Here is a 14521-nt window from a genome sequence, read left to right as displayed (position 1 = left end):
AGTTTAGTCATACAAATTTGACAGTTGACAATGTCAACTACTTTTTTTTTAATTCGTCCTGGTCATTGACTTTTATAAGTGGACTCGGCATAATGGTATCTACCAAATCAAAATACTGTGGCCGGCATAGACATAGTATATACTGTCGTATCATAGGTTTATGGGTCTCGATATATCGCGAAAAAAATAGGCACTTGAAATGTTCACAAAATACTCAGTTGTATACATACTTTAATAATAATAATAATTGATGGTAAAATTAAAATAAACTCTAAACACTTCGTGCGCGAGTATAACTATTATTTGTCCGATTTTTTGGTAATTTTTGCCCGATATCAATAATGGCAACTTAAATAATAATTAATAAACTTAAAATAAATTAAATAGTTTTATTAAAATTAAGGAGGCTCCTATATAAAAAAAAAACCATATTTGCCTATTTTGTCTCTATGTACTATAATACATAGAGACAAAATAGGCAAAAATTATATTTTTTTATATATTATAAAAAAATCATTTTTGATATCAATATAATATATAACAGGACGCTCACTTATAACATGTTAGTTTATCGATGTCCTCGACAAATATCAACCGAGTGTCCCATCACTATAGACCGCCATGTTTAGTTCTTGGCAATATGGCGCCGGCCACACTTTTTTGTAGTATGTCGCCTCCATCTGTTTCCTTATTTATTGGTCCCGGTCGGGACAGGCAAAAGGAGTGAATGTCAACTACTTCATACTTGACACTTGGTTTTTTTTATGAAGAGACTATAATATAACCTTGGTATTACCCATAAAGTTAATATACCTAGCGGAATATGTCTATGTCTTGGTACTCCCCATGTCGTCCCCCATCAGTGTGTTTGCGGCGCGCACGTAGACAGTTACGGTCACCACGGGTTGTGCTGCTCGCGAAGCGCTGGACGCTTTTCGCGGCATCACAGCCTGAATGACCACATTCGTCGGGCTCTTGTCACTGCCGGTATGCTAGCTATACTGGAGCCCTCCGGTTTGGCGCGCGACGATGGCAAGAGACCCGATGGAATGACCCTGGTCCCCTGGAATGTGGGACGGGTCCTTTTGTGGGACGCTACTTGTGTCGACACACTTGCCCCGTCCCATGTTCAGGGAACCTCGTGCTGTGCGGGCGCAGCCGCAAACCAGGCAGAAAACCTAAAGCGTCACAAATATGAGAACCTCAGCGGAGATCTCATATTTGAACCGTTTGGGGTGGAAACCCTAGGCGCATGGGGTCCGGGGGCACATAAGCTTTTTAGACAGATATCTAAGAAGCTCATTGAAGCCACCCGAGACCCCAGAGCCGGGAGCTACCTGGCACAGCGGATAGCAATTGCCATCCAACGTGGCAATGCTGTCAGCTTGCTGGGCACTCTGCCAGGTGGGGACGACCTGGGGAAGTTTTTCTTTTTATAGCTTTATACTTTAAGTTTGTTTATATTTGTATATTTTAGGCTATATATTAATTAGACCGATAATGATCTAAAAATAGTCTTGGTTACAGTATTTTTTTATTTACCATATAGCGGAATAAAGCAACAATCTCGAGATCTCGAGATGTCAAACGAAACCGAAATTGGTTTCATCTGTGTATAAAAATATGTGTACGTATTACACAAGCATGATTGAACATGATTTCTATGAGATTAAATTGTCAACGTGTGGCACATGCCGACTGGATGTCAAAAAAGAGTGCTGCTGTCATATATCAGTTATCACACGTCTCTTTTTACCACGCAGTGTTACTGATAGTGACATCTCTCTTGCTCAGGCCTTAGTTTCTCTATTCCGCTAGGTATATTTACTTTATGGTATTAGCTGGTAGGCTGGTATTAGCCGTATTACCGAATGCGGGATTTACATTTATATTTTTTAATTTTAACAATCTTAACTAGGCGTAAGGATAGACACTATTCTAGATTTTCTATTGGTTCTTCACCGATCTGAAATTATCTGCAGGTTGGCATCACTGACTACATATGGGTTGTGTTTCCAAAAAATATCAGTGTACTGTCAAGTGTGACATAAATCAAAACATCTTAAACCTAAGCGATCATTGACCTAAGCAGCTAGGCCAGTACACTGGTAATAGTTTAGGAACACGCTGACATAATAAAAACTTGTCAAACTGAAACTTTACAACCGAAAGAGTTTTGGCGGGCATGTCACTTTCAAACTTCTTCTATTTTTTATTGTTGGTGTGGTTTTTATTATTTTTTCCCAAATTGTGGTTTTTGGGTTTTTGATATCCATTATTGGTAAAATATTAGCCATTAAATATCCGTTATCTTACACAAGTGCAGGTAAGCTGTTGTCAAAACCAAAATGTATAATTCCTGTGACATTTGGTGTGAATATCGGTAAATAGGGCTATTTAAGAGGATACAACAGGGGCTAGAGAAATGAAAAAAAAGTACGTGTAATATCTATAGCTGTCTCCCTTACCTCAAGCCTATACCGCAGAACGCGATAGAGACAACTGCAGAAAATCCAGAAAATCAACGATTCGTTGTCCCCTGATTCCTTCTCCAAAATTTAACCGATTTAAGTACTTTTTTCATTAAAGATTAAAAAAAGGCTTGAGCTGTGTTCCTATGTTTTGCCTTTTTTTGTATAATCTAGCCAAATCTGTTTTCTGGACGTTTGAACACAGTGGAAAATCTGGCCATTTTTTTGGGTTTTTGAACGTTCGTATCTTATTTAATAATTAAATAATGAAAAAAAAGAAAACATAGGGACATTGTATTAGTGGCCGTAGATATTCAGGAAAAAAATTATAACTCTACTAGCATTATCCAGGGAGGAAACAGGGGACAACGTTTGTATGGAAAAAAGGGCGGTGTGGAATCCTCTTAATCCGTGAATTTTAGCTAAAACATCGTTATAATTTCTTTATTATCCTATTAATTGGATTATTATTGCGTCTTTTTGAAGTTGAAATTTATCAAGTTTTACAATTTTTTGCCCAGTTTTGTAGCAATTATTGATGGTATTCCCTGGTATTACCGATAGTTGTCTACCCATACGCCATCTAGTTACTAAAATGGAAACTGACAATCAAATTAAAAATACAGGAAAATCACTCATTAACCGATAGTAGTAGTGATAATGGAGATTATACAAGTACGTTGGATCTATGATACCCACTTTTTTGTGCCATTTGAAGCGGAATCAGCGCCCCCTTTATTAGGGTAGAGAACTAAATTTGACGTAACCATTGGTAACCATGTGGTAACCATGTATGTATTTTAATTCTCTATGGCTTAATCGTTTGAATTGTTTTCGTGTTTTTAAAGTGTTTTAAAAGGTTTTGCGATTAAGTAATATATAAATAACTGGTAGTAGTTCATAGTTATACTATGAAAGGGTGTATTTTACGCAAAACGCGGTACAAATAGGGTTGTGGGGTTACATTTCACAAGTAAGTGATTTTAACAGCTAATTTCTACGATATTACGGCCATTCCCAATATATGTCTCTGATGTCTAATGTGAGCTATTCCTATCTCTAGTAAGGCAAAACCAGAGATAGATCAAATATTGGGAACGGCCGAATTTTTATTGATAATATCATAGATTAAGTATTATAGTATAGATGTAGTCTTAGCCCGTCATCGCGTGGCCATTTTGTGCTTATTTTCATACAAGTAGTGTGCGTTTATTTTCTTGAAAATTTCTATTTGTCAATTATTTCGAAGCACTTTAAGATACAGGAAAGAAAGTCAATTAGTTCATGATAGATTAACTATAGTTCAAGTGATGAGAATCCGTAAACACACGTAAAAAGCTACGCAATTTTTATAGCCAAATTGATGTGACATTTTTAGCACTAATGCCTTATATAGCACGAATAAGGGATTAATAAACTTATAAATTATCTTTTTAGCTTACAAAAATACCGATTGAAAAGCCCAAAAAACGTTGTTCAAAACTTACGTATTTAATGTTAAATCCACGCGTTTGAGGCATTCTTTGGCCATTCTTATGGTTTATTATTTAGCGGAACCACAAAACTTAACAATGTCTAGCATTAAATGTTCACTAAAAACCTTTATTAACACTTTTATTACATGAAATATGCCGACCGACTCCTTTTTTATGTCCTAGTAAGTCGGACATAACATTACACGCTTTTGACGCTTATACATCGATATAAAGCTCTCTCCAGTCTATAGTACCTCTGGATAATATAGGCACTTAAAAATGTGGCACTAATCTTATTAAACCGTATTCACCACATTTACCTTTGTTTTACCGATTTTTGATAAACAATAAAATTCAATAGTGCTGGAGTTTTCTGTCGATAAAACTTATCGATATAAAATAATAATTGTATTGAAATCTCCGATAACCGATTTTTATTATCAAATACATAATATTATGCTCTTAAAATAATTGACAGGTTTCCGTCTGACGAAGGAAGACTGGAATTATGGTTAAAAAAAATTGAAAAGCCTGGTTGGCGTGCGAAAATTGCTACTACCGCTTGCCGTTACTATTTGAAGTGTACAAACGTTCTCTATGAAAATACAAATAGTAGCCTAGTAAACGAATGCCCAAAATGGGGGGGGGGGGGGGGGGTTTTCAAAAGTGTGTTTTTTAGGGTTTCGTACCCAAAGGGTAAAAACGGGACCCTATTACTGAAACTTTGATGTCTGTCCGTCTTCCTGACGGACTTTCCTGTCTGTCCATTTGTTTGTCCGTCTGTTTGTCCGTCTGTCTGTCCGTCTGTCTGTCCTTCTGTATATCCGTCTGTCTGTCTCCAGGCTGTAACTCAAGAACGATAATAGCTAGAGAGTTGAAATTTTCAGAGATCATGTATTTCTGTTGCCGCTATAACAATAAATACTAAAAACAAAATAAATAAAATATTGTAGGGGGGCTCTCATACAACAAACTTGATTTTTCTCATACAAAAAACAATAAAATGTTAAATATCGAACCTTTGCCTGATTTTTTCGTTTAACATCACTTTGGAGAAATTGTTTATAATTAGCAAAACTAGCGTATGCTGCAATTATAAAGGATGTTTTTTTATTTCTAAGGAAAAATAAAACATCCTGTATTATTGCACCATTTGCTAGTATTGCTTATTAAAAACAATTTTTCCAAGGTAACGATGTACGGTTAAATCCAGGAAAGGTTCGATTTTTAAGGTTTTATTGTTTTTCCATACATTTCTTAAAAATATGAAACAATATACTAAAATACAACACTTTCCTCAAGTTTGCCATATACAATTACTTTCCAGAAGTTATTCCTTACCAGCAACACTGTAAATTGATGCAATAATATAGGGTGTTTTTATGTGATTTTTTCTTACCTTCTACCCTCATTAAATTTTTCTCCCATGGTTTACAGATTTTTCGTCATACAATAAAATGTTTAACTTTTCAAGCCCTTTCATTTGGCGTATGTCTCAAAGAGCTACATTAGTTTGGACGGTATGCCCCTCCATCTTTAAAAATAAATTATTAATTATTTATTTTATTTAAATTTTATTTTTAATTATTAAAGTATAAATATAATTAAGTATTTTGTGAACATTTCAGCCTACCTTATGCCATGATAGATATCGAGCAAAAAATTGCAAAAAAATCAAGTTTGTTGTATGAGATCCCCCTTAAAATATTTAATTTCTTTTGTTTTTCGTATTTATTGTTATAGCGGCAATAGAAATACATAATCTCTGAAAATTTCAACTCTCTAGCTATTATCGTTCTTGAGTTATAGCCGGAGGCAGACAGACGGACAGACAGAAGGACAGACAGACGGACAGACAGATGGACAAACAGACGGACAGACAGATAGACGGTCAGGAAGACGGACAGACATTAAAGTCTCAGTATAGGGTCCCGTTTTTACCATTTAGGTACGAAACCCTAAAAAACACACTCGGCCAATTTCAGAAGCTCATAGCGAGGCAATGATTGGAGATAGATACAAAGTGTAAATGACAAAGTTGTAGAGAATTTAATTAACTTTTTTTATGTAGCATAAAAGAATTTCGTACGTGCTTCGTACGAAATTCTTTTATACTACATAAAAAAAGTTGTATTGTATTGTAACTTGAGAAGTTTTTAACATAGTTTTGATCCTGATTACATTGAACTGTGTTACGATGTAGACAGAAGGCAATGATTATAAGTACTACTAAAATGATAGAGCCAATATCCAGAGTGTTTTTTTTAACCAAGAGCTGTTTCGATTGCAAGAATGTCATTTATGTCATCAAATAATGAATGTATTAAAATAAAAATACATATTATTTTTATTTTACCTAAAGTAGAAAATTATTGGAATAAACGACAATGACTATAACTATAAAGTGTACAATATTTTTTAATCACCGAATAGTAAAGTAATAGGTGTTTACCAATATTCTTATCCCAAACAATTTCCCCGAATAATATTGCAATGAGATGTTATATGTGCATTTTATTGAAGTCGAAACGCAAAATTACCCGAATAATCATGCAACAGACAATAATATTCAGAGCTTGACCTACTCCAGAACGATAAGTTGCGTTTTCTTTATTAAATAAAAACCTTCGGTGGTAATTAAATATTGTTAAGATAGCAAGATAAGCAAAAAAATTAGCTTTCATTTGAAATATAAAAGGTCTTTGATGCTTTTTTTTTGACGGAGGTACTAACAAAATCAGTTTTTCGGCTCTCCTGAACATTTTCATTTTTACGATTGTCTGATTATTCGGTGGGGGCGTCGAAATACCTTACCTACTCCACCCCAATAAAAAAATGTATTTCAACGTTCCATATTTATTTATGGATCGCATTATTCAATTAGTTAATTTCCCTCGCACTTCTGCAATCAGCGCCAAAATGGCGAAAATCAAATGAGATAAAGTAAATCGATTAAAATTGGCTTGCTAGATCCATAAATAAATAGGGAACTTGCTATTACTAGTCGTTCCGTGCGGCTTCTCCCACGTAAATATTTAATTTCACAGACAAATTGGTCCACAAATAATAGCTTAGGTATATAATCCTTCACGTTATACATTCCCCCGCTTTTTCCACATTTTCCTCTATTTCTTAGCTCCCATTAGTCTCAGCGTGATAAAAATAAAATGGGCTATCTAACACTGAAATAATTGTTCAAATTGGACCTGCAGTTCTTGAGATTGGAGCGTTCAAACAAACAAACTCTTCCGCTTTATAATATTACAATATGATGAGATTAGTTAGGGTCTAATCACACAGAACACTTATTCAGCTTTAACTATCGTATTAAAGCTGAACTTTAATACGATACACTTTTATAGCACTACTTTGATAATATTAGAAATGAAATTAGAAAATACAATACAACAAAGTTTTTGTTAGAAGCTTATCTTCAGTTTTGTTTTTAGTTTTTCGTAGTGCTAACTGGTAAAAATAAATGGATTATAGATAGGTACTGCTACTTTACGTTATCTACGTATGAAATCGTTGTTAATTTATTACGCCTATCTAAATTACGGAGAGGAAGTCTGTAATCTTTAATACAAATATGTAGCGTTTGTATTATTTTTGTCCTAATGGTCGACATTACTGAATCTGGAAACATTTCATCGATAATAGAAAAGACAGTTGTACATCACTAGTATTAGTTCCAAATACTCCCACTGCTGCTATCAGCGAAAATATGGCGACATGATGGCGACTTTCAAACGTCATTTTTACGTCAAATTTAGTTCCTATCCATATTAATGGGGGAGCTGATTCCGCTTCAAATAGGCACAAAAAATAGCCGTCATTTCAAAGAGTATCATTAGTCCAGCGTACTTGTAAAATGGAGGTCAGTGACCCAGTACCCATACGCCAGTCGCCATCTAGTTACTAAAATGAAAACTGTTTGACAATCAAATTAAAAAAATAAGAAAAGCCTCATTTTTGCAACGCCATAATATTATATTAAAAAATAAAAATGCAGCTGGCAGCTGTCATTTGTATTTTGTTGACACTTGCTTGACATTGGCATTTGCTGAAAGCTAAAATCTATATATAAAAAGTTTTTAATTTAATTTATTATAAATATGAACTAAATAAATATTATAATGACTACATTTATTAAATTTGACCTCAAGGAATTGAAAAAATTAGCTAACGATAAGAATTCTTGTGTGGTGGAAAAGAAAGTGGTACAAAACTTAGCACTGCAACCATGGTGTCTGCGAAACGTGAAGGAGTCCATTAAAAATCTTTTGGATTATAAAATAGGCAAATTTGACAAAGAGTAAGTAATTAACTTTAAATTTGATTTACTATATTATACTTTTGGCATCCCTGGGTAACAGGAGCTGTTGTGAAAGCATGCCACTAGTGCTAGGGCCTGTGGCACCACAGCTGTATTAAGGAATTTCGAAATTTACTTAGGTGCTATGTAATATTGATAAAGGATAATTGACTATATATTATAGTACTGTGCGCTGCAGTAAATTTCGATGTACTAATTTTTACTACTTATACTTACATATAGCTTACCTACCTACCTATAGGTACTTATACTAGCTGTGGTACCATAGCACCTAAGAATATGCTTATGATAACAGTGTTAATATTTTCTTTTATTTCAGATACAATGGTATTCTTTTAAGTTATAAAAACTTGCAAGTGTTACAAAATGTTGGTGCTATTCGCAATGATAATGCAGACATTCATTTCCAAGTCCAGGCAGATTACTTCATATTCCAACCATACATTGGAGCCACATTAAAAGGTGTTGTAAATAAAAAAAGCAATACTCATCTGGGTATTCTTGTACACAGGTAAACTATTTATACTTCATTCAGAAAAACTTTTTTAATTTTTTTTATTTAATTTAGAAACCTTTTGCAATGTAATATATTTTCCAAAAAAATTGCAACTCTTTAAAATAATTGTGCTGAAAACTATGTACACCTAGGTGTGGATTTATAATATTAAAATGTATTAGATATTTAAATATTATAAAACGGAAGGGTTAAGTAAATTTTGAATAAGCTTTCTCTATTTTTAGGGTGTTCAATGTGGTAATTCCCAGGCCAACAGAGGAGCCGGGAAATGATTGGATAGGGGCGAGTGTGGAAGAGGGTCAGGAAGTTGTGTTCCAAATTGTTGTATTGGACCTTTTTGGAGCACTACCCTATATAAGGGGGAAACTTGATGAGAGGTACAAAATTATTGTCTGCTGAATTTTATCAAATTCATCCTAAATATTTTACATTATTGCTTTTTAGGGCCAAAAGCATATTATTTGAATAAACAATATTTGTATATTTTTGATAAAATGCATATTTTACAGGTGGCTGGAACTAGAAGTCAATGATGATGACACTGAAGAGTCAAAAGCCAATAAAGTTATAAATGTCTCGTACATAAATTTTGACAAAACAAAGCCAGAAGCTAATAACTCAAAACCCAGTGAGGATCCACCGTCAACTAAAAAAAGGACAAGCACTTGTAGTGTTATCGAAGATGTGAATGATACAAATGTTACCTCTACTAGTGACATTGAAAATATAGCGAGTACACCACCAAAAAAGAAAACAAAACGGGAAAGCACAGCTGAAAAGGAACATAAATCAAAATCAAAAAAAAGAAGAAAAGAAACAGATTAACTATATTTAAAATATACTATACTTAAATAGAGATATTTTACAAATAATTATTAAGTTTTAAATAAATGAAATTGACACAATAACAATATTATTTAATATTTGATTTTTCACCACTTCAACGAATTTCAGTCGAGAAAATATTGTTACCGTACATGGTATACGGACACGTAGTGTCATCTAGCGACAAACCAGCGAAACTGATCAGGCGACACACTACACATAAATCCCCTACTCGAAACTAGATGGCGCTAGGTGGTATATGCTCGAGCCTCCTAGAAAGTTCCCATACTTGTTTACGTGAATCGGGAACTTTCTGGAATTCGTCTCGCCACATAAATAGTCGCAGGAGGACGGGCCGTGGTTCAGTTCGGTTCGAGCGATCATCAAGGCGATTTCGGAGTGACAACAAGTGATCAATAGTGAGTGAACCAGTGAAACCTTCGACTTGGCTACGACCTAGGACAGTGATAGTGCTTAGTGATTGGACCTAGTGATTAGTGTTTGGACTTAGTGCTAAGTATTGTGACCTAGTGTGTGCTTGTGTGACCTAGACTTAGTGAATAAAGTCTTCAAGAGAGTCAGCAGGTCTTTCACTCCAAATCCTTCGAACCCTAGCACGTAACAACTGGTGTCGGAAGTGAGATTTGGAGATGCCATTGACTCCGAGAGAGGACTTCAAGGGGAGTGTCAGGACAAGAGCACAACGAGCTGCGGAGGCCACACCCACTGGGGACCAAGCTCCGCCCACTGAGGGACAGGCTCCACCCACTAGCTCCGCCCACTGACCACGCCCACCAGGCTCAGCCCACTTTGGGCGAAGCCACGCCCACTGGCCACGCCCACTCAGGCCACGCCCACTGGCCCCGCCCATCGGGGTCCGTCTGCTCAAGCCCCGGCCACTGGCTCTACCCACCTTGACTCGCCCGTAGCTTCTGCGGCTCCACAAGTGGCTCTTCAATTAGAAAGCCTAATTGGATTAATTCAGGCTTTGCAAGAGTCACAAGACCGCAAGCTCGGCGCTTTGCAAGATTCTCAAAGAGGTGAAATTCAGGCAATTATGGAATCACAAGACCGCTAGTTCGGCGCTTTATAAGAGTCACAAGACCGCAAGCTCGGCGCTTTGCAGGAGTCTCAAGAGCAACAAAAAGACCTCCAAGAAAAAGCACTATTGGCTATAAAGGATGTTAGTGACACGGTGACTAAGCTTAGAAAAGATGTCGACGTAATGAAAGAACGAGTTACTGGGTTAGAGTCGGTTGTGGAAAATTTGAAAAGCGGATTCACTGAACTGCAGAAGAGAGTAGTGCACCTTGAAACCACGGGAGTTGGGGTGTCTAGTGGAACTACCAGAGTGGTGCAGGTGGTGCAGGGACCAAGAGTGAAAGTACCGCCATACGACGGCACTACTTCTTGGAACGCTTATCGTCGGCAATTTTAGACTGTTGCTACCGCCAACGGATGGACGGAAAAACAATGCCTGACCGCTCTCACTGTTGCGCTCAGAGGGCAAGCTTTGTCGGTCCTGGAAGCACTGCCGCATACGGGAAATGGGTTTCAAGACCTGATGGAGGCACTTGAATCCAGGTACGGGGAGCGACATCTGGAGCACGTGTTCCGTGCCCAACTGCGCGACAGAGTCCAACGTTCAGGAGAAGGACTTCAACAATGGGCGTTGGAAATTGAAAAACTCGTCAGGAAGGCATATCCAGGAGCCGACACCAAGATGGTCGACACAAATATTGTTCAAGGATTTGTCGACGGAATCAAAGACTTGGAGGTCAGGGCTGCAGTAAGACTTGGTCACCATACCTCGCTAAAGGAAGCATTAGCGCATGCTTTGGAATGCGAGGCTGTTCGCCATGACATACGGCAGACCCATAAGACCAAGGTCTTTGAGGAAGTCAAGGAAGATAAGGCTCTTACGAGGAAAAGATTTGAAGCCATGTGCTATAAGTGTGGTGAGAGGGGCCATCTTCAGCTAAACTGTCCGCGGAAGAAGACCCAGATGGCAAGGATAAAAAGGATCGAGGAACAAATGGAGGAGTTGAAGGTTGAAGTGACGGTTTCGTCCCCTACCCGGGATCATGGGAAACGAATAGAATCCAGCACTAAGGGGCGAGTACTGGATGACGCGGAGAAAGCCCCGGTAACTGTTACCTCCCAGGCACGGAGCGGAACAAAGAGAACAAGTAATTTGGGGCACATGGAGAATGAAGCTACGAGAAAGGCTCTAGAAAGAGATGACGACGTTCGGCACATCATCACATGGAAGAAACGGGGTGACATAAAACCAATCTGGAGTGAGGTTGCACCCACTGGCGCTGCCACTAAGGCGTACTGGGAGCAATGGGACAGTCTGATACTTCAGGACGGAATACTCTACCGGAAATGGCAGAAGGCTAACGGCAGAAAGTTCTATTTTCAGATAGTTGTCCCAAGGGCGAGAGTACCAGATGTTCTCCGCGAGATACATGAGGGCGTATCAGGGAGTCATCTAGGTGTCAAGAGGATGCTAAGGAAAGTGCGAGAACGATTCTTCTGGTTGCATTGGAGAGATGATGTGCAGGATTAGTGCCACAGATGTATTACTTGCGCTGGTGTAAAGGGACCGAAGACCAGGAGTAGTCGTAAGAACAGCGTGGCGCGTTACCATGGCAGTACCAATGATGCTTGGGACGAGCATCTCTAAGAGGGGAGTAGTGTTACGGTACATGGTATACGGACACGTAGTGTCATCTAGCGACAAACCAGTGAAACTGATCAGGCGACACACTACACATAAATCCCCTACTCGAAACTAGATGGCGCTAGGTGGTACATGCTCGAGCCTCCTAGAAAGTTCCCATACTTGTTTACGTGAATCGGGAACTTTCTGGAATTCGTCTCGCCACATAAATAGTCGCAGGAGGACGGGCCGTGGTTCAGTTCGGTTCGAGCGATCATCAAGGCGATTTAGGAGTGACAACAAGTGATCAATAGTGAGTGAACCAGTGAAACCTTCGACTTGGCTACGACCTAGGACAGTGATAGTGCTTAGTGATTGGACCTAGTGATTAGTGTTTGGACTTAGTGCTAAGTGTTGTGACCTAGTGTGTGCTTGTGTGACCTAGACTTAGTGAATAAAGTCTTCAAGAGAGTCAGCAGGTCTTTCTCTCCAAATCCTTCGAACACTAGCACGTAGCAATATTTTTATGTAAGTAAAGCTACTATATGAGTATGAGTGAGTGTATATATAACTAATTACTTAGTTTTATTTTGATTAGGGAGCATTTTCATAAGTCGTTAACTCATACGGTATACAGCATATATATGTCGCAGGGAAAAGAAGATATCAGGGATATCCCGAAATCCCTAGGGATATCACGAAATCGCGGTAGATACCGAATATTCTTGTTTCTTACGTCTTCTTACTAAACAAATCTAGTAATATGTCATTTCACTAAACTAAATCTAGTGAAATGTCAGAAAAGCGGATACCGCCGAATAAAAATCGAGCTACTCATTTCTCTCGCTTGCTCTAATACCCACACGGGCACTAGTGGGAGTGAAACAAATGCGTCGCTCGAGCTGGCGCGGCTCGTGTGATTTTAGTCGTTAAATTATTACATGTACGTTAAGTTTGAATGCGATTTTCTTATTATCTCCTTCTACGACTCTCGAGTTTCAACATTTTTTAATATTTTCCAGACTTACGCGCATGTGACTTGCACGGTTCGATAGCCTGTTAAATGTATATTATGGGGATATTAATAACTCAATACCGATAATAAGATCCCTTCACGCTGATAATGCCCCATTCGCGTTAAGAGGGCGACTAACGCAAAAAATCGTCCTTCTCTCTTCACACTCACGCCCGTCTTTCATATGCCAGGTGAAAAAGGACGACGCGGATTCATTTAAATAAAAAGAAAATTATTTTTTTCCTAATAACTCGATAAATATGTAACATTTAAAAAATCCGCTGGGTCAGTTCCTCAATGATAGAATTTTATACAATGTGTTAAAATATTAACTTAGTTTAATGCACGGTTATGGCAATATATGAAAAATTCGTGAAAATTAGATGCATCTTTGTGATCGAGAAAATTTTAAGATATCGTGTTTTTGCTAGGTCTGATTCTCGGAAATATAATGTAGTATCTATGTCTACAAAATGAAACATTTCGGGGCTTATTTTCAAGTATAAAAATGAATTATAAAATCGTCAATTCAGGGTTAGTCGCCCCCATAAGAAAGTGATAGGGTATTAGAGCGAGCGAGAGAAATGCGTAGCTCGATTTTTATTCGGCGGTATCCGCTTTTCTGACATTTCACTAGATTTAGTTTAGTGAAATGACATATCACTAGATTTGTTTAGTAAGAAGACGTAAGAAACAAGAATATTCGGTATCTACCGCGATTTCGTGATATCCCTAGGGATTTCGGGATATCCCTAATATCTTCTTTTCCCTGCGACATATATAACAACTAATCTCCCGCACCCCGCATGCGGGCTCTATCGGCCAGTGAAAATGCGCCATTAGTAAGTTAATTTTCATTTATTATTTATAAATATTAGACAAAATATTTTAACCATGCATAAGTTATTCGATGTTTTGTCTTTGTTGTGAAATCTTATTACCTAACTATTTTTAACAGAAATGAGGAAATTATGAGTGTATTTGAATTTGAAGGGAGGGACCAGTTATGATGCATTTTCACTGCGATAGGGCCCGCATGCGGGGTACGGCCCGGGAGATTTCTGGAACGCATGCGACGACCAATAAAAATGCGCCATTAGTTGTTATAATAATAATGCTTCATTTCAGGCAATAATGTACAGCCCATATGAATTATTAGTGGATTAGAGACTCCCCGTATGTTGTATACCGTACGACTTACGAGTTAACGACTAATG

The 14521-nt window shown here is 37.6% G+C and overlaps 1 protein-coding gene across 1 annotated transcript; it reads left to right on the top strand.

The window, feature by feature from the left end:
* Nucleotides 1-8044: 8044 nt before the first annotated feature.
* Nucleotides 8045-9629, top strand: LOC121732307 (DNA-directed RNA polymerase I subunit RPA43). Its single transcript, XM_042122149.1, has 4 exons — nt 8045-8261; nt 8602-8793; nt 9024-9176; nt 9309-9629. Exons 1-4 carry the CDS (start codon nt 8083-8085, stop codon nt 9622-9624), a joined length of 840 nt encoding a protein of 279 aa, XP_041978083.1. The 5' UTR covers nt 8045-8082; the 3' UTR covers nt 9625-9629.
* The last annotated feature ends 4892 nt before the right edge of the window (nt 9630-14521 follow it).

This window comes from Aricia agestis, chromosome 12 (genome assembly GCF_905147365.1).
Source record: "Aricia agestis chromosome 12, ilAriAges1.1, whole genome shotgun sequence".
NCBI lineage: Eukaryota > Metazoa > Arthropoda > Insecta > Lepidoptera > Lycaenidae > Aricia > Aricia agestis.
The sequence above is the reverse complement of the archived record's forward strand: the minus strand, read 5'-3'. Positions and strand labels throughout refer to the sequence as shown.

Coding starts and splice junctions, on each gene's coding strand:
- LOC121732307 (XM_042122149.1), top strand. CDS start 8,083: ATGACTACATTTATTAAATTTGACCTCAAGGAATTGAAAAAATTAGCT. Junction 8,262..8,601: donor ATAGGCAAATTTGACAAAGA/GTAAGTAATTAA, acceptor CTTTTATTTCAG/ATACAATGGTATTCTTTTAA. Junction 9,177..9,308: donor AGGGGGAAACTTGATGAGAG/GTACAAAATTAT, acceptor CATATTTTACAG/GTGGCTGGAACTAGAAGTCA.